The sequence below is a fragment of the Schistocerca serialis genome, chromosome 1, assembly GCF_023864345.2.
Source record: "Schistocerca serialis cubense isolate TAMUIC-IGC-003099 chromosome 1, iqSchSeri2.2, whole genome shotgun sequence".
Lineage (NCBI taxonomy): Eukaryota > Metazoa > Arthropoda > Insecta > Orthoptera > Acrididae > Schistocerca > Schistocerca serialis.
The window spans coordinates 1,123,366,288-1,123,386,740 of NC_064638.1; the positions used below are offsets into that span (position 1 = coordinate 1,123,366,288).

Below are 20,453 nucleotides of genomic sequence, written 5' to 3' on the forward strand. Positions count from 1 at the left end.
TTTCTAATATCCAAAGTCTTTGCACAGCACTTGACAGCACACAAAATATGCTACTTTACTTTGTCAGCCACTCTGAAATCGGGAACATTACTCTTACACACAGCTACATTTGAAGCATGCTTCCCTATACACAGTTTGAATTTGATGATGAATTTAACTTTACGAGAGATGTTCTTTGAACAAAAATTGAATAACAGCATGCTGTACTTGCCTGGACATACATATTCAAGACAATTCTGCTGCTAAAAATGGTGACGTCATGTTTCACCTATAGTAACAACACAGTCTAAAATGCTATTTCATCCAGATATTCTTGTGTGTGGTGCAGGTATCTCTGGAAATTCACATGTTTGCCACAATAACGTCACAGCACCAGCTTGGTTAAAGTGACATCTTGTGGCCAAATGACAATTATTTCTCTTTTACTGGCTTTGTCTATCATTTGAACAATTCGTACCAAAGTTTGTATGTTACACGAAGAAAAGAGAATATGTGATTACTATAATTATAAACATGGGTTTCTCTTTAAAAATACAATCAAGAAAACTGGCTTATTTTTGTTCATATTAAAAAGGCTTTTTCTTTGTGACATTTAATTTGAGTGTTGTGTACTGTCTCATACAAAAAGATATATATTCCTAAAAACAAAGATGATGTGACTTACCAAACGAAAGCGCTGGCACGTCGATAGACACACAAACAAACACAAACATACACACAAAATTCAAGCTTTCGCAACAAACTGTTGCCTCATCAGGAAAGAAGGAAGGAGAGGGAAAGACGAAAGGATGTGGGTTTTAAGGGAGAGGGTAAGGAGTCATTCCAATCCCGGGAGCGGAAAGACTTACCTTAGGGGGAAAAAAGGACAGGTATACACTCGCACACACACTCATATCCATCCGCACATACACAGACACAAGCAGACATTTGTAAAGGCAAAGAGTTTGGGCAGGGATGTCAGTCGAGGTGGAAGTGCAGAGGCAAAGATGTTGTTGAATGACAGGTGAGGTATGAGTGGCGGCAACTTGAAATTAGCGGAGATTGAGGCCTGGTGGATAACGGGAAGAGAGGATATATTGAAGAGCAAGTTCCCATCTCCGGAGTTCGGATATGGTTGGTGTTAGTGGGAAGTATCCAGATAACCCGGACGGTGTAACACTGTGCCAAGATGTGGTGGCCATGCACCAAGGCATGTTTAGCCACAGGGTGATCCTCATTACCAACAAACACTGTCTGCCTGTGTCCATTCATGCAAATGAACAGTTTGTTGCTGGTCATTCCCACATAGAATGCGTCACAGTGTAGGCAGGTCAGTTGGTAAATGCCTTTGATCGTGTACACCTTCCGAGTTACAGGACTGGAGTAGATGGTGGTGGGAGGGTGCATGGGACAGGTTTTACACTGGGGGCGGTTACAAGGGTAGGAGCCAGAGGGTAGGTAAGGTGGTTTGGGGATTTTATAGGGGTGAACTAAGAGGTTACGAAGGTTAGGTGGACAGCGGAAAGACACTCTTGGTGGAGTGGGGGAGGATTTCATAAAAGATATACATTAATTGAAATAACTTATAAACTAATATTAATGTAGTTGTACCTGCAATGGCTGGAGTCTTGAGACAGAAACGAAGAATTTCAAGGGCATCCCCACCATCACAATCAGAACAAGATGAAACCTCTCCAGAAAGTGCAACAAGTTCTCCACTCATCTTCTCTCCACGAATAAAGTAAATTACATCCTTATCACCAACGTGTTTGACACACATCTTCAGGAGCCACAGAAGCACTGATCTGTGGGACTCAGAAATCTGCCAGATATATCGAACGGTGTATTAGGCAGGACTGTTATTTCCACTTATAACTAAAGGATAGTTATAAAATTTGTGTAGCAATATATAAAGTACTGAAAGAATGTAATTTGAATACTAAATGGAACATAAAAAAGTTGAAACAGAGTAACAAAACAAAACAGCCATACAAAATAGTGTTACTTCAAACCAGGTACATGTTAGTTGCAGAGATATCCCGCAGAAAACTATCAGCCACATTGTACTCTGATGCCACACAGGATGTTATTTTTGGACACAGTTACATCCACACCTATACTCCACATGCCATCTTAAAGTGTATAGTGAAGGCTACATCTGCTAGCACTACACTTTCACACCTATCCTGTTCATATTGCTAATGGTGAATCATCACAGTCATTTAGTAACATGTATGTGAGAACAAGTAATACATTGCCCGACTTGTCTTGGAACGTGTGCTCTAGAACTTTTAACAGGAAATCTCTCCACAACGCACAACACCTCTCCCACAGCATCTATTTGACACTCTTGTGCTAATTAAATGAAAATGAATCTGTGACAAAACATGCCACCCTTACTTCAATTTTTCCTACCTCCTCCATTAATTGTGCTTAATAAGGGTCCCACAATGACAAGTATTACTTGAGAACTGAATGATTGAGGGATTTGTAAGCTCGTTCTTACAGTCTAATTACATTTCCTTAAGATTCTTCCAATGAATCTCACTGTGACATCTCCTTCTCCTACGTCTAGTTTTATGTGGCCATTCCTGTGTGGCATTCGGATGCTTCCATAAATTGAAGTGGTAACATTTTACTCTGTTTTAGTGCCTTTTTTTAGTCCCCAAGATTAAGAAAGAGTAAAGTAGTCTGGTCTTAGCCTTAATTTCAAATTCAAACATTATGGTAAGAAAATTAGGATTAAAACATACCTCATACAAACGGTGAATAACTCGATCCTTCATTTCGGTGGAAACATGCATCAATAATGAAAATATTAATTCGACAACAGCTTCAGAGCACCTGGCTTTGTCCTGCAACCAAGCACAGAATGTTTCATCCAAAAGCTTTTGCAGTTCATGTATTTTCTGTTCTTCATTTTGGTCAGTGCTCCCCACAGCATTCAGTAAGTCATTACTGCTTAGTGCAGAGTTCACCAAATTTTTCAGGGGTTTAATATATGCAGAAACGTGACATTTTTTCAACTCATTAATAAACACAGTTGCCAATTCACAGCTCAAACGACTCAATTCTTTGGCAAATTCGTCAGCATGATCTTCGCTGAAAACAGTTAATGATACCTGATTGTCAGTTTCACAATTTTCATTTTCACTCACTTCATTGTCAATTATTTCTTTAGATGAAAACCTAACTTTTGAAACACTTTTTGGAATCTCAGAAGCGGGACATTTTAACAAAGCACACAAGTCCACAACACGGTCCACCTTCCATTCTGCCGGGGTTTCCTGTGGCTGCATTGAGTCATGCCCTGGAGGTTTCAGTATCTTCATGCACATTTCTGATAGTCCACACCAAAACAAACTTAGCAGTTCAGCATGCAAAGCATTATGCCTGTTCCTGCTCCAGTGATGAATGAGATTTGAAACTTCTCTGAATAGCATTCCACAGTTAACTGTACGTTCTGTTAAGGCAAGTTCAATGACAGACATTAGCTGCAAAACAAAATCACAAAAAATATCAATTAAGGCCTACAATTTTCTTAAACACTGATTTGAGCAGTCCACAATGACAAGTACACGTGTCTTCCTTAACTGAAGTATACTTTAGTGAAATTTGAAGGGGATGGAATGAATGGCCAGTACTTACCTCCAGAGGATGAAATACTGAGTACCGGTGATATGCACACATGCCTAAACAGTATATTTACATGTATTTTAAAGTTAAAACAACATACTCAGCTTTCGTAACAGTCAGTTACTTTATCAGGAAGGAAAGATGGATTTCTTGGGTAGGGTTGGCAAGGAAGAGCAGGTCATTCAGATGCCGTACTGAGAGGGTCTCACTTGCTGCAAGGACAAGGGGAGAAAAAGATGAAGTGGGAGAGGTTCAGTTCAAAGGTGATGGAGGAGAGAATGCAAAATAAGATCAATTAAGACAAAGAGAAATGATAAGAGGGATGAATAGTACAATGAAGAAGAGGAAAGGAGAGGGGAAGAAACCCAAATTGAGACAAAAGGAGAAAGGAAGAGGGACAGGAATGGCGATAAAAAAATAAAAAAGTAATTACTAATGGAATCCTCCAAATGTAAAAAAGGAGTAGTAGGGATACTAGTTTTCTTGAACTCTGACGATGGAAATTCACTATTCAGTACACTGTATATCTTCGAACCCCATCACCCTCCTGGACTTAACTACACTAACCACAGGTTAAGTTCATTAATCCTTTTGCTACTTGACATGCTCTTTGCATTCCATGGTGAGGCAGATTTTATTATGGCTGTACTGCTCGTCAAGTGCTGGTGCTGTGCTGAGAGCCAGCATTCTGGCCGATTTGAAATACTTATCATTCAATTTTTCAAAAACTGTTTTTTCACAGCTTACCGTCTAATATCTTTTGTGTGTGTGTGTGTGTGTGTGTGTGTGTGTGTGTGTGTGTGTGTGTGCGCGTCATCAGTCTTCTGACTGGTTTGATGTGGGCCACCACAAATTCCTCTCCTGTGCCAACCTCTTTGTCTCAGAGTAGCTATTGCAACCTATGTCCTCAATTATTTGCTGGATGTATTCCATTCTCTGTCTTGATCTACAGCTTTAGCCCTCTACAGCACCCTCTAGTACCACGGAAGTCATTCCCTCATGTCTTAACAGATGTCCTATCATCCTGTTTCTTCTCCTTGTCAGTGTTTTCCACATATTCCTTTCCTGTCCTATTCCATGCAGAACCTAGATAAAGAACTGAATTTCTTTTCTTTAACTGCCATACTTACTGCACTGCATCAAATTATGTAAAATACAGCACGAAATGCTAAATAGTTTGCAGAGGTAAAAACGCACGGCATAAACTTTACACATGTTTGATTTTAGCTCACACATTACAGTGAATGAAGTATACACAAGCTTTCAGAATTGTATTTAAAACTGAGAGCAGAATGATATTTTGTTTCATTTTCGAGTTATTGGGTTTTATATCTCATGAATGGTCAAGTGTGATGCACTCAGTTCTGTTGATGCGGGCTTGTCATCTGCTATGAAATACTTCTCACCGGTCTTTAAGAAAACTGTTTGGTGAAAAAAATTGATTTTTGCACATCTTACAGTATGATATCTTCATTCAATAAAAGATTGATTTCCTTTTCGTTATATGCCATATTAAGTAAAATAATATGTGAAAATTTAAAGATTTTAACAGAGGCAATAACGCTTTGTGTAGGCTTTGTGTGTGTGGCTGATTTTAGCTTAAACATTTCAGCAAATGAAATGTAGATAAGATATTTAAATTTTATTTAAAACTGAGAGTAGGATATTTCATTTCATTCCTGAATTATTACATTTCATATCCAAAGGACAGTCGCACGCAATGCACCCATTCATGTCCCTGCACGTCGCGAATCATATGGTCATAACAATCGTCATATCTCATAAACGATTCAAGATATCGAAATCAGTTTTTTGCAAATGACATCACACAATGAGACACATATGTTGCATGATGAATACTCAAAACGTTTCTATTCACTCAGATATGGAAGTAGCTCGTCCGCAACAGTGGTGACTCAGGATGCATTCCGACATTCACAGTACTGAAGGAAAACCCAAGTGAGGCACATATACACGTCCTCAACATGTGGGGAAGTGTGGCATGACATATATACACTCCTGGAAATGGAAAAAAGAACACATTGACACCGGTGTGTCAGACCCACCATACTTGCTCTGGACACTGCGAGAGGGCTGTACAAGCAATGATCACACGCACGGCACAGCGGACACACCAGGAACTGCGGTGTTGGCCGTCGAATGGCGCTAGCTGCGCAGCATTTGTGCACCGCCGCCGTCAGTGTCAGCCAGTTTGCCGTGGCATACGGAGCTCCATCGCAGTCTTTAACACTGGTAGCATGCCGCGACAGCGTGGACGTGAACCGTATGTGCAGTTGACGGACTTTGAGCGAGGGTGTATAGTGGGCGTGCGGGAGGCCGGGTGGACGTACAGCCGAATTGCTCAACACGTGGGGCGTGAGGTCTCCACAGTACATCGATGTTGTCACCAGTGGTCGGCGGAAGGTGCACATGCCCGTCGACCTGGGACCGGACCGCAGCAACGCACGGATGCACGCCAAGACCGTAGGATCCTACGCAGTGCCGTAGGGGACCACACCGCCACTTCCCAGCAAATTAGGGACACTGTTGCTCCTGGGGTATCGGCGAGGACCATTCGCAACCATCTCCATGAAGCTGGGCTACGGTCCCGCACACCGTTAGGCCGTCTTCCGCTCACGCCCCAACATCGTGCAGCCCGCCTCCAGTGGTGTCGCGACAGGCGTGAATGGAGGGACGAATGGAGACGTGTCGTCTTCAGCGATGAGAGTCGCTTCTGCCTTGGTGCCAATGATGGTCGTATGCGTGTTTGGTGCCGTGCAGGTGAGCGCCACAATCAGGACTGCATACGACCAAGGCACACAGGGCCAACACCCGGCATCATGGTGTGGGGAGCGATCTCCTACACTGGCCGTACACCACTGGTGATCGTCGAGGGGACACTGAATAGTGCACGGTACATCCAAACCGTCATCAAACCCATCGTTCTACCATTCCTAGACCGGCAAGGGAACTTGCTGTTCCAACAGGACAATGCACGTCCGCATGTATCCCGTGCCACCCAACGTGCTCTAGAAGGTGTAAGTCAACTACCCTGGCCAGCAAGATCTCCGGATCTGTCCCCCATTGAGCATGTTTGGGACTGGATGAAGCGTCGTCTCACGCGGTCTGCACGTCCAGCACGAACGCTGGTCCAACTGAGGCGCCAGGTGGAAATGGCATGGCAAGCCGTTCCACAGGACTACATCCAGCATCTCTACGATCGTCTCCATGGGAGAATAGCAGCCTGCATTGCTGCGAAAGGTGGACATACACTGTACTAGTGCCGACATTGTGCATGCTCTGTTGCCTGTGTCTATGTGCCTGTGGTTCTGTCAGTGTGATCATGTGATGTATCTGAACCCAGGAATGTGTCAATAAAGTTTCCCCTTCCTGGGACAATGAATTCACGGTGTTCTTATTTCAATTTCCAGGAGTGTACATAGCCACACAGTGAAAGGGTTAACATATAGAGGGTGATGAGGGGCGAATATATATACCACATAGCAAATTCTGATCTCTGGAATTCAGATAACTAGTACTGGGGGTAAGACGATGCAAATGCCCTTGTGTGTTGCAGGCATTCTGCTGTAGGGCATGCTCATCAACTGTGTATTGTGTGTCCCTAGGCAGACAACCTTTAAATATGTCTGTCAGCAATACTTGGAATTTTGCCTCCTTAAAGTTAAGTACAGGGCTATTACAAATGATTGAAGCGATTTCATAAATTCACTGTAGCTCCATTCATTGACATATGGTCACGAGACACTACAGATACGTAGAAAAACTCATAAAGTTTTGTTCGGCTGAAGCCGCATTTCAGGTTTCTGCCGCCAGAGCACTTGAGAGCGCAGTGAGACAAAACGGCGACAGGAGCCGAGAAAGCATATGTCATGCTTGAAATGCACTCACATCAGTCAGTCATAACAGTGCAACGACACTTCAGGACGAAGTTCAACAAAGATCCACCAACTGCTAACTCCATTCGGCGATGGTATGCGCAGTTTAAAGCTTCTGGATGCCTCTGTAAGGGGAAATCAACGGGTCGGCCTGCAGTGAGCGAAGAAACGGTTGAACGCGTGCGGGCAAGTTTCATGCGTAGCCCGCGGAAGTCGACGAATAAAGCAAGCATGGAGCTAAATGTACCACAGCCGACGGTTTGGAAAATCTTACGGAAAAAAGCTGAATCCTTACCGTTTACAATTGCTACAAGCCCTGACACCCGATGACAAAGTCAAACGCTTTGAATTTTCAGCACAGTTGCAACAGCTCATGGAAGAGGATGCGTTCAGTGCGAAACTTGTTTTCAGTGATGAAGCAACATTTTTTCTTAATGGTGAAGTGAACAGACACAATGTCCGAATCTGGGCGGTAGAGAATCCTCACGCATTCGTGCAGCAAATTCGCAATTCACCAAAAGTTAACGTGTTTTGTGCAATCTCACGGTTTAAAGTTTACGGCCCCTTTTTCTTCTGTGAAAAAAACGTTACAGGACACGTATATCTGGACATACTGAAAATTGGCTCATGCCACAACTGGAGACCGACAGCGCCGACTTCATGTTTCAACAGGATGGTGCTCCACCGCACTTCCATCATGATGTTTGGCATTTCTTAAACAGGAGATTGGAAAACCGATGGATCGGTCGTGGTGGAGATCATGATCAGCAATTCATGTCATGGCCTCCACGCTCTCCCGACTTAACCTCATGTGATTTCTTTCTGTGGGGTTATGTGAAAGATTCAGTGTTTAAACCTCCTCTACCAAGAAACGTGCCAGAACTGCGAGCTCGCATCAACTATGCTTTCGAACTCACTGATGGGGACATGCTGCGCCGAGTGTGGGAGGAACTTGATTATCGGCTTGATGTCTGCCGAATCACTAAAGGGGCACATATCGAACATTTGTGAATGCCTAAAAAAACTTTTTGAGTTTTTGTATGCGTGTGCAAAGCATTGTGAAAATATCTCAAACAATAAAGGTATTGTAGAGCTGTGAAATCTCTTCAATCATTTGTAATAACCCTGTACTTGGGCATCCTGCCTCCTTGTAATTTTACAGTTTATGAGTGATTCTTCCATTTGATGAATTATTTTCTGTGTATAATATGTAAGTCTACGTGCATGGGCATGGGTAATGTCAAAACATATTTACACATACAGTGTTACTCAGAACTCTGAACACATTTATACATTGTTGTACAAAATTTCTGTCTACAGTACAATATATCTGATCACAGAACAACAGTAATTATTTACATCATCAAATTTAGAACTGGGAGACAATTGTTCATAAAATTTCTATTCCCATCAACTTCAACTTCACAGAAAATGGACATTCAAACAGTTTCTCTAGTGAACACTGGCAGTTCATTAGGTAGCAAATTAATTAAATTCATTGAATTCTTCATCGGTGCTTGACAGAACATAACAATAATATCAAAAAGGTTATACATTACTGATGCTCTGCAACTAGGGCTGCAACTTAGTTCACCAGATGAGCTGCCAATATTAGTCCCTTACTAATCATTTTATACAAAAATTAGATGTGTCCTTTTTAAAGGAACCTCACTGGTCTTCACTTTAATCAATTTAGGGATACCACAGAACACCTAGACCTGCATGTCCAAAAAAGGAATTGGATTGCTATCCTCTTGATTGTTAGTACAGTGTCTCAAAAACCAGAACTGTGTGTTAGAAGCATTACTGGGTGACAAAGGAAGACAAACAAATATAACAAGCAACAAACTGCAGCGAAAAATGTAATTATAACTGTAATGATAATGAAATGGGCCAAGGAAGTACTTCGTTGGATTTCACGAGACAAGGAAAGACCAAGCTAATGAACTAATGGAAAATGTGTAGATGATAACAGAAAACATGCAGGTGCAAAATAGATTTGTATAGCTTAAGACTGGAATGTCTGAAGAAGTCTGCAGAACAATCCTATGTAACAGTGGATGTCAAATTGTTGCTTATGATGTTGTTACCGTTGTAGTTTAATACAGAAAAATGGACATGCTTTTACATAGAAATTAGTGATAATTTTTGTGCAAGAATATTTCAAACTGATTGATTATCCAAACTACAATATTGATGACTGCATATATTTTGGAAAAATGTGCATTTAGACACTTTTTATTTTAATCTGAGGTCCTTAATAGTGTTGTTTTAACACAATGTTTATATTGTTCTTTACCTGCTCCCTGTGCAACAATTTGCAAAATTCTATATCATTGTTCTTCATGCTTATCAAGTAGCGGAAACATTCAATATAACATTTGGCAACAGCATGGTTTTCTGAAATGCTCTGCTGTACTGTTTTCTGCTTGAATCTGAAAGAAAGGAAATAAAGATTATGTTATATATTACACAGTACAAAAAAAGATAATGAAGGGTTTGGAAGAGGAAAAAGTAATGAGAGAGGGTTAATTGTTGGCATGAGGACATACAGTAACTGATGAGGTAAAATACTGCTTTTAGTTAATATTACAAGAGTCACTGTTAAGTATTTAATGCATATAATTAAACACAACCATCTATCCTGTAAACTTCTTCACAAATATTATCTAAAATCTAGTATAATCTAAAATCTAGTATAATTTCTATGAACTGATAGTATTCAGGTATTTGTTTGAAACAAAATTTGATTGTGTTTAATAACTTAAATGGATTCAAGGGGTTGGGTTGGGTTGTTTGGGGGAAGAGACTTAGTGTCTATTTTCATTCACTATGCTTCTCATATATTTCTCAAATATCTTCAAGTATTTTGCAATGTGCTACAGAAATAACAGAAATTCTTATCGTACAGCAGAAAAAACAACTAAAGGAATCAGTTACAATGGATAAGAGGTTTTTGTGAGAACAGGAAGATAGGATTAATCAACCTACAGGAAGGTAGGAATAATCAAACTATGGAAACTACAGATTGGAATGTCAACAATATTAGGAAAATGACGATTGCTACTCACCATAAAGATGACATGTTGAGTTGCAGACAGTCACACCAAAATGACTGTTAGACATTTAGCTCTTGGCCTAAGCCTTCTCCAGAAAAGAAAACACACACACACACACACACACACACATATTCACATAAGCAAGTATGCACACATGACTGCTACCTCTGGCAGCTCAGACCGGAGTGCCAACCAATGCATTCCGGTCCAAGCTGCCAAGGATGGCAGTCATATGTGTATGACGTGTACTTGCTTGTGTGAATGTGTGTGTGTTTTCTTTCCTGGAAAAGGCTTTAGAAGAAAGCTAAATTTGTAACAGCCTTTTTGTTGTGCCTGTCTGCAACTCAACGTGTCATCGTTACTGGAAGACAGGGATCATCATTTGTGACAGCTGTCTGCCAGATATGACTACCAAATGCGGAAGTAAAATATTATTTAGAGCATTGGAACAAAAATAATTCACATAGTCAGTGGATATAGGAGCTTAATGTGTTACAAATGTCACTATGTTAATACATTTTACATAAGCAATTATACTTAATAACAATATGTAACATCATTTTCTGTAGATTTTGGAAATGATATAAGATGATCTCAAAATGAGTGAGTGAGAGAGAGGCACAAATGGAAAGTCTTACAAGACGACAATGTGCAAGGGTCAAATTGTTGTGAACATTGCAAAGCTGGACAAGAGGGTTTCACACTCTTAAAACTATAGAAAGGTGAGGGTGGTACTTAACAAAAGACTATTTCTGGGCACATTAGTTTATTTCAAATTAGAAAACAAAGTAAAAATAAAACTTTTACCCTTGCCGCAAACTGGAAAAGAACTGCTCACAAAAGCCACCATCATCTGCATATGTAGAAGCAGGCAGCTTGCTAAGGAAAGGAAGCAGGTTTGGGAAAATTGTCACTGCATTTCCATAGCCACCTTCACGCAGCACATTCCATAGTTTTGGAAATACGAGTTTTTCAGTGTCCACTAGTGACCAACAATTCTGCAAGGAAAAAAACAGAACACTAACATGATACAATAATTTAGACGTGACACACATTGTAGTTTGTTGTCAGTTGAATACAGAAAAGTTCTCACTCAATCAGAATTGCTTGTTCAAGTAGGAATACTCAGATAGCTTGTGGAATCAACATTACAAAAAGTAATAATTTATATTTTGAGTTGATATATCTAAACCACAACAGGAACCAGTTCCCCCCCTGTGTGGCCAAGGTTGCTAAAGCACACCTGTGCGGTGGTGCTTGACCCAAGGGTAACCCAGTTCGAATCCTGGTGCTGCAAAAAATTTTCACTAAATTTGGCTGGCAAGGGGACGAGAAGAGGTACTGGCTTAAAGTTCCTGATCACTAGACTCTGTGCCAACACCCTGGTTTAAATACCAAACCTCTCCACAGTCTCTCATGAACTGAGCACATGTGACACTGTTGATGGTGACCCATCTGTTTGGAAGGGGACGTAAAGCTTGGTGGCTCCCTTGGTGCTATTCATGAGGAGCAAACTATGTCCCGGCACTGGGTTTCACCCTCCTCCTTTTCTCCTCATTACCACCATCAACATAATTCAACAAAAACATTGCACCACACACACACACACACACACACACACACACACACACACACACACACAAAATGCATACCTGTAGGGTTACAAATAGTGTGTAATGCAGAATGTTGTAAACAAACAAACAAACAAATAAAAGCCAGGCTCTAATGCTCAGATAATCCAGATTAGAACTGGGATTTCTGAGATAAAAATTTGAAATAGGAAGGGGATAATTATAAAGTAAGAAGAACAAGCAGTGCAGTGAATATCTTACGAAATAACATCAAAATTACACATATCTGTTATGCTATAAAAGGCATTGTCTGACAAACAGTTTTACCACTGTGTGTAAAAAGCAAAAAGTGATCTTATATGGAAAGATATCACTGATGTTGAAATTCCTCCAGCATCTCATCAAACTGTAGAAATAAACATTCACAATACGACTATTTTAGATCTGGTACAGACAGAATAACTATTATCAGCCACATAAATCACTTAAAAAGCCTTCTTCCACATCTTCAAATGTTGCTGATGTGAGCAGAATATCCCCAGAAGACCAGGTCACACAAAATATGATACTCGAGCTGCCCAACTTACAGCAGTCATTAGTAAACATAACTAGCAGTTTTCACACATGATACGAGACTCATAATGTGCTTTCACACAAAAGTTAAATGTACTGTCAATTTAATTATTGCATTAATTCTTGTAGATAAGATACAAACTAAGTAAAAGAAATAAATGAGGTAGTAAACTTGTAAATACATGGATTTGATCATTATATGTTTTATACTGATTTCATAATGCTTAAAATGTTATCTTACATATTATTTTTGTACTCTTTTAAGAACACAATACTGAGGTAAGGAAAGCGCTTATCAACAAATAATTCATGGGTGGCACATAAACATATTTCATTGAACAATTCTTATTAACTTTAGAGCTACTACTCTTCCTCACAATATACACTATCTGATCAAAAGTATCCAGGCATTTGTTAGTGGAGATTAATATAGGGTGAGTCCATTCTTCACATTTATGATGGATCATTTGAATGTCAGTGTAAGTATGGTAGCCCTTTCTTCCTCAAAAACTGAAACCAGAGAAAATAGTGATGTTGGATACTGGGGTCTGTAGCGAAGTTAACATTCTAATGTGTTCCAAAAGTGTTTCATTGGATTCAGGTCAGGAATCTGGGGAGGCCAGTCCATTTCAAGAATGATATTGTCCAGAAACTATTGCCTCACAGATGATAGGGCCCATAGTCAGGGTAAAACAATCACTCATTGAAAACAATCACTCATTGTCTCTGAACTGTTTCTACATCATGTACGTAGTACACAATGCCGTAAAAGGTATTCATATCCTCTCATATTTAGCAGTTTCTTAAGCTCAATAAGGAGAGTCGAGTTCTCCATCTTTGGATTGGATGGATTGTTTGGGGGAAGAGACCAAACAGCGAGGTCATCGGTCTCATCGGATTAGGGAAGGGTGGGGAAGGAAGTCGGCCGTGCCCTTTCAAAGGAACCATCCCAGCATTTGCCTGGAGCGCTTTAGGGAAATCACGGAAAACCTAAATCAGGATGGACAGATGCGGGATTGAACCGTCGTCCTCCCGAATGCGAGTCCAGTGTGCTACCACTGCGCCACCTCGCTTGGTCTCAATAAGGAGATCACGCCTTAACCATGAAAAACACCCCCATACCGCGACACCACTTGTCGGCACTACATATGATGGCAGGTAACATTCTCCAAGCATTCAGCAAACCCAAACCCTTCAGTCATTTTGCCACAGGGTATAATGTGATTCACTACTCAAAATAACTCATTTCCTGTCATTCACTGTCCAGTGGTGTCACTCTATACACCACCTCAAATGTCGCTTGGGTTAGCTACAGAAAGGTAAGGCTTATAAGGAGCTGCTTGTCCATTGTAGCCCATTATTTTAAACTCCCTATACATTCATTATGCTATCTGATCTGGTAGCACTTTGGAGCTCAAAAATGATCCTTTCCACTGATTTCATGCAATTTGTTACAATCATCTCTCACAACCCTCGACAGTGCCTGTCTGTCAGTACATGAAATCTACCTGGTCTTGGTTTAGCTGTGATTGTTCCTCTATGTTTTTCACTTCTAGTTACATCACAAACAGACACCTTGGGCAGTTTCAGAAAGGCTGAAATGTCCCTAAAGTATTTGTTACTTCGATGGCATACAATAATATTCCATGTTCAAAGTCACTGAGCTCTCCCGACTGACTCACTCTGCTGTTACTGCTTTTCTACTGATAACTCAATACTCTCCACCTCCTTTTATACTGGCTGGTCCACCTCGTGTGAAATTTAGTAGCGACCGTGTTGGCTGCAGATTCCTTCACTTGCGCCTTAGGGTGGTGGGGTTTCGGGTTCCGCTGAATAGGTCAGGAGTTCACTACACTCAGCTGGCGGCTACACGGGTAGCGGAGGCTGTGTGGCGTGGACTGGGCGGTTTATTAGGTTAGAAGGCCTCGGGAAAGTACGGGATGGGCTGCAATATCAAAGGATGCATGGCAAATACAGGACGTGCTTGGATCAAGGAACAGTCGAAATTGTAGTTATGAATTGTTGTAATTGTGCTGGGAAAGTCCCTGAGCTTCAAGCGCTAATAGAAAGCACAGAAGCTGAAATCGTTATAGGTACAGAAAGCTGGCTAAAGCCTGAAATAAGTTCTGCAGAAATTTTTACGAAGTCTCAGATGGTGTTCATGAAAGATAGATTAAGCAGAATTGGTGGTGGAGTGTTTGTGTCTGTCAGTAGTGGTTTATCTTGTAGTGAAGTCGAAGTAGATTCTCCGTGCAAATTGGTATGGGTGGAGGTTATATTTAACAGCCGAACTAAGTTAATAATTAGCTCCTTCTACCGACCCCCAGACTCCGATGATATAGTTGCTGAACAGTTCAGAGAAAATTTGAGTCTCGTAACAAATAAATACCCCACTCATACAGTTATAGTTGGTAGGGACTTCAACCTTCCCTCGATATGTTGGCAAAAATACTTGTTCAAAACCGGTGGTAGGCAGAAAACATCTTCTGAGATTGTCCTAAATGCTTTCTCCGAAAATTATTTCGAGCAGTTAGTCCACGAACCCACGCAAATTGTAAATGGTTGCGAAAACACACTTGACCTCTTAGCCTCTGTTGGAATATTGCTGCGTGGTGTGGGATCCTTACCAGGTGGGATTGACGGAGGACATCGAAAGGGTGCAAAAAAGGGCAGCTCATTTTGTATTATCACGAATTAGGGGAGAGAGTGTGGCAGATATGATACGCAAGTTGGGATGGAAGTCATTAAAGCAAAGACGTTTTTTGTCGCGGCGAGATCTATTTACGAAATTTCAGTCACCAACTTTCTCTTCTGAATGCGAAAATATTTTGTTGAGCCCAACCCACATAGGTAGGAATGATCATCAAAATAAAATAAGAGAAATCAGAGCTTGAACAGAAAGGTTTAGGTGTTCATTTTTCCCGCGCGTTGTTCGGGAGTGGAATGGTAGAGAGATAGTATGATTGTGGTTCGATGAACCCTCTGCCAAGCACTTAAATGTGATTGCAGAGTAATCATGTAGATGTAGATGTAGATGTAATTCCACCTTACAGTGGGGTGTTGGGAAACTCTTTATCAGGTAGTGTATGTAAGCAAACACATACACAACATATGTTTATGCACCACCTGCTAATGTTTGCAGGTGAGTTGTTTCTTGTTTGCATCCTAAAATTTCCATCATACTATTTCAAGCAAAGTATATTTAACAGGAGACACACTGCCTTGTTACTAAATTTCAGAATTATTTAAAGGGCATGCTGAAAAGTAATGTCTGAATGTTTTATTTTGTTTTCAATAATGGTTGAAGTATAACATGTCATGCATGCTACTTGGGCAACTAACCCACTTCACTGATGCAAGTTGCAACTCTTTACTGCTGGAGGGTTTGAAATTGTGTGGTGTGTGACATGGTGGTGTGTAATGTAATTATATTAGTGCATGAGAAACAGTGTGTGAATCATGTTTTGAGTTTGAAGAGTTTTTCCACATGTGGGCCACCTTCTTCTTCAGCATGGTAATGCAAGACCACACACCAACGCTGCAACATCTGCAACAATCCCATGCCTCGGGTTCACTCTCATCAATCATTCTCGATATAGTCACGATTTGGTCCCATTCTATTTTCACACGTTTCCAAAACTTTAAGAACACCTTTAAGGACTTCACTTTGATAGTGATGAAGCGGTGCAAGCAGAGATAAGGTTGTGGCCCCATCGACAAAGTCAAACATTCTACAGTGATTGTATCAACAAACTGGTCTCTCATTGGGAGAAATGTGTTTGTCACAAGGGTGACTATGTTGAAAAATTCATATGTAGCATGTTAATAACTCTGATTTCATTTAAAAAGCTCTAAGAGTTTTCACATAAATTTGGAGGCTTTGCTTTGCAGCATGCCCTCATATTATTTCCCACCATTATGTTAATCTTTCATGTTCTTTAATTATTTAACCTACTTGCTGAGAAATAAACTTACTGAGAAATTCAACTCGATGCACAAAATTATCACCATCATATAACAATATCCACTTCATAAAAAACATGCAGTAGACATTCTAAACGAGAGGTGTACAATTTAAAACTAATGTCTTCTAAAATCCTAAATGCTGTGTAAAAATGCTGACTGTTACTTCATTAAAATTTTGATAAAGTAGAAGTACTGATGACAATAACGAAGTAGCAATAATGCTCATTCAAGAATTCTGGGCATTCCATTATGCCAGCCAATCAATCATTCAGTGCCTTCCATTATTTTACACGACCTCTTTTAACTTTTGGGGCAGAGTATATGGACAATACATCTAAAACATACAGACCTGCACTACTGTAAGGACGTGCAGCGCTGCTTCCCATACCGCGGGTAGTACGACTGGGTCAGTCTCGTCAAGTTTCCCAAACACAGCTACAGTAACTTGGCTGCCGTTGTTTTCCAGAAGATTTGGTGCTTTCTGGCATACTGCAATAAGTGCAGAAAACCATGCATTCCGTACCTGCAAACACAGTGTTAGTACAGATTGACTAACAAGCATACATTACAAGCCACAGAGCCCTTTTTTTTTTTTTTTTTAAAAAAAAAAAAAACTGGTTTTAATATGTGCACCATATGCTGCAAAACAAAATTTTATAAGATTTTCATTGATAATTTGGCATGAGGAGGATTATCCAGAAACTAAGGTTTAATAGTCTCCAAAAATGGCACATGCATTTGGAGTGGAACGCATCCTTGAGGTAGCAGAGAGGGAACAGGGGACAATAATGTGGTGCACTTTCAGTGTTAGGATGGCAGCGATCATATCACAGTGCTAGGAGAAACTGGTGGGAGCTTTGTGCAATTATCAGATTTCTGCATGCTAAAAAGCAAATTCCAGCAGAGGTCCACTGCCAGCTGTGCCACATTATGAGTAACAGAATGGTTAGAGGATGACACAGGCAAATCACTAACATGCACAGTAAAGATTGTAATGGCCAACCACTTCCAGTGCCAGCGGAATTGGTGAAAAATGTGTGACAAGCAGGTTCATAGAACCCATCCTTCACAGTTAGGGCACTCATCAATTCCCCAGATTTTTTACTCACTGCTGCTCAAAACAGACAAACTCAAAACCAAATGTATAGGCACAACATTGATAATCTTCCAGATATTAAAAGAAACATGACACGTTTCACACTCTTACTGTCACCAGAGATGAAACATGGGTGTTGAATGTTACACCAGAGTCAAAACAAGCATAGTGGTTTACTTGCGAATACCAAATTAAAGCAGAAACACTGCCAAAAATCATGTGCACTGGGACTGACGGAGTGTTCTTCTGAATAAGGGTTTCTGGCAAGGGTAGATCAAAAATGCTGGCCAATATGGACAAACAATTTACAAGAAGACACCCAAGTAATGTCTTCAACAACCACCAACATTTCTACAGGTGGACGCCACATCATTTTCAAGGCACAAATTTAACTAGAGAGCACTGTACAATGGAATTTAAGTGCTCAGCAGCTATGTGTATGCTGACCAAGGACCTTAATATGGCTTACTTCACCTTTTCAGATTCAACTAATCCTTGGCCCTCACAAACCTGGTACTGTAAAAATACCTCTCCATGTCACAGGTGTGTCAGAACCACCTCTACTCCCTCTACAAGATATTGTTACTGTGCAATCCCTACTCCATACATTATATCTCTGAAATTGAATCCCTTGCTCTCCAGCACCTGGAGGAGCATTCCAGACAACACCACCATAAGTTATCCAATCTGTTGAAATCCTACTGCCACCTCAGGGCACCACTATCCAACCCCTATCCTACCCACAGTGTTGCTCCTCATCCAACCCTTGTAGCATCTAAACCCCATCCAGTTGACCTTTTCAACTTGCCACATCCCCCTAAACTCCATACCAACTCTCCACCAAATCCATAAACAAAATATTCCTGTAACACTGTTGTTAACCTTTCTAGCACAACCCACGGCTCTACAGAAGTTTCAGCTCTATTCAAACACCTCACATTTAACCATGCTGGACTTGTCAAGGACCTACTCTCCTTCTCCCGATCCCTGTAATGGAAGGACTTCTTTGCTGCCAATCCCTCCAATCAAAACCAAACGAATTCCAAAACTAAACCCTTGCCTCTTCCAGTTCATACCACCATCCACAATCCTCCCCCGTCCCACCTAACCACCCCCTAGTCATTTCCCAGGAATTCCTAACCTCTAACGTAGCCTCGCCATCCTTCCCCAGGTACCTTCCTCAAAACACTAACTTTTCAGTAGGAAAAAGAATTGCTGTACACAACCTCAAAACAAATCCTGACATAATTATGCCACCTGCAGACTGTTGTTATGAATTGCAATGACTACCTGACAGAAGGCCTCTGACAGTTATCAGACTCCTGCACCTATGAACTCTGCAAGGATTAGGCCCTTCCCGGAACCTCTCTCCAGAATCCACTTCCCTCCTATTCCTTCCTACCCCTATGACACACCGCACATCTACCTTCTACATGCTCCCCAAAGCCCACAAACCCAACAATCCTGGTTGCCCAATTGTGGCTGGTTATTGTGTACCCAATGAAAGAATTTTGGCAACTTTCCACCATGAACACCCCCTTACCTCCTCGATCTCTACTTGTCACTGCTGATGCCACCTCCTTATATATCAACATTCCTCATGCTCATGGTTTTACCACTGTTGAAAATTACCTTTCCCAATGTCCTTCAGATTCCAAACCCACTACCTCATTCACCTTACTGACCTTATCCTAACACACAACTACTTCTCCTTTGAAGGAAAGTCATACAAACAAATCTGTGGCACAGCCATGAGAACCCATGTGGCACCCTCCTATGCCAACCTGTTCATGAGCCACCTAGAGAAGACCTCCCTAGCCTCTGGAAACACCAACCCTTCATCTGGTTCAGTTTCATTGATATCTTCATGATCGGGACTCAGAACTGTTTAGCAGTCAGCTTCAAGTGCTGGTTCTCTAAATTTTCTCAATAGTTTTTCTCAAAAAGACACTGGCCTTCCCTTCAGGGACTCTCATTTGAGTTCCTGAAGCATTTCTGTAACACTTATGTGTTGTTCGAAGCTACCGGTAACAAATCTAGCAGTCTGCCTCTGAACTGCTTTGATGTCTTCCTTCATCCGACCTGGTGCAGACACCAAACATTCAAGCAATACTCAAGAATAGGTTGCACCAGCAACCTATGTTTGGTCTTCTTTACGCTTTTCTAAAATTCTACCAATAAACCGAAGGCAACCATTTGCCTCCCCTACCACAGTTTTCACATGCTCATTCTACCTAATATCATTTTGCAATGTTATATCCAGATATTTAAAAGACTTGACTGTGTCAATCAGTACACGAGTAATACTGTATCTGAACATTACAGGTTTTTCTTCCTACTCATCCATATCAACTTAAATTTTTCCACATTTAGGGCTAGCTGCCATTCAATACACCAACTAGAAATTTTGTCTAAATCATTTTGTATCTTCCTACTGTCACTCAACTTCGACACCTTACTGTACAACACGGCATCATCGGCAAGCAACCACCTATACAGCCTGGCCACCTGGGGATGGCATATCTGCAGTGACAAGAACTCCCCTGTTCTGTATGCTAAGTCTCCTCACCAAGGTCTTCACAGACTGACACTATCCCCCAGACTTAGTTCAAAAACAGATCTCCCATGCCTTTTCGCCTCATACCCTCAATCCTCCCACCACCCCCAAGAAACAACC

General features: G+C 41.0%; 1 protein-coding gene across 1 annotated transcript in view; it reads right to left on the minus strand.

The window, feature by feature from the left end:
- LOC126416836 (E3 ubiquitin-protein ligase listerin) overlaps positions 1 to 20,453 on the minus strand; it is a 146,783-nt gene that overhangs the window by 87,046 nt on the left and 39,284 nt on the right. Inside the window, exons 6-10 of the mRNA XM_050084722.1 lie at positions 17,030 to 17,203; positions 11,378 to 11,568; positions 9,811 to 9,946; positions 2,733 to 3,473; positions 1,591 to 1,801 (exon numbers count right to left, since the gene is read on the minus strand). Of these exons, the coding sequence (XP_049940679.1) occupies positions 1,591 to 1,801; positions 2,733 to 3,473; positions 9,811 to 9,946; positions 11,378 to 11,568; positions 17,030 to 17,203 (1,453 nt within the window). The remainder of the gene's footprint in view (positions 1 to 1,590; positions 1,802 to 2,732; positions 3,474 to 9,810; positions 9,947 to 11,377; positions 11,569 to 17,029; positions 17,204 to 20,453) is intronic.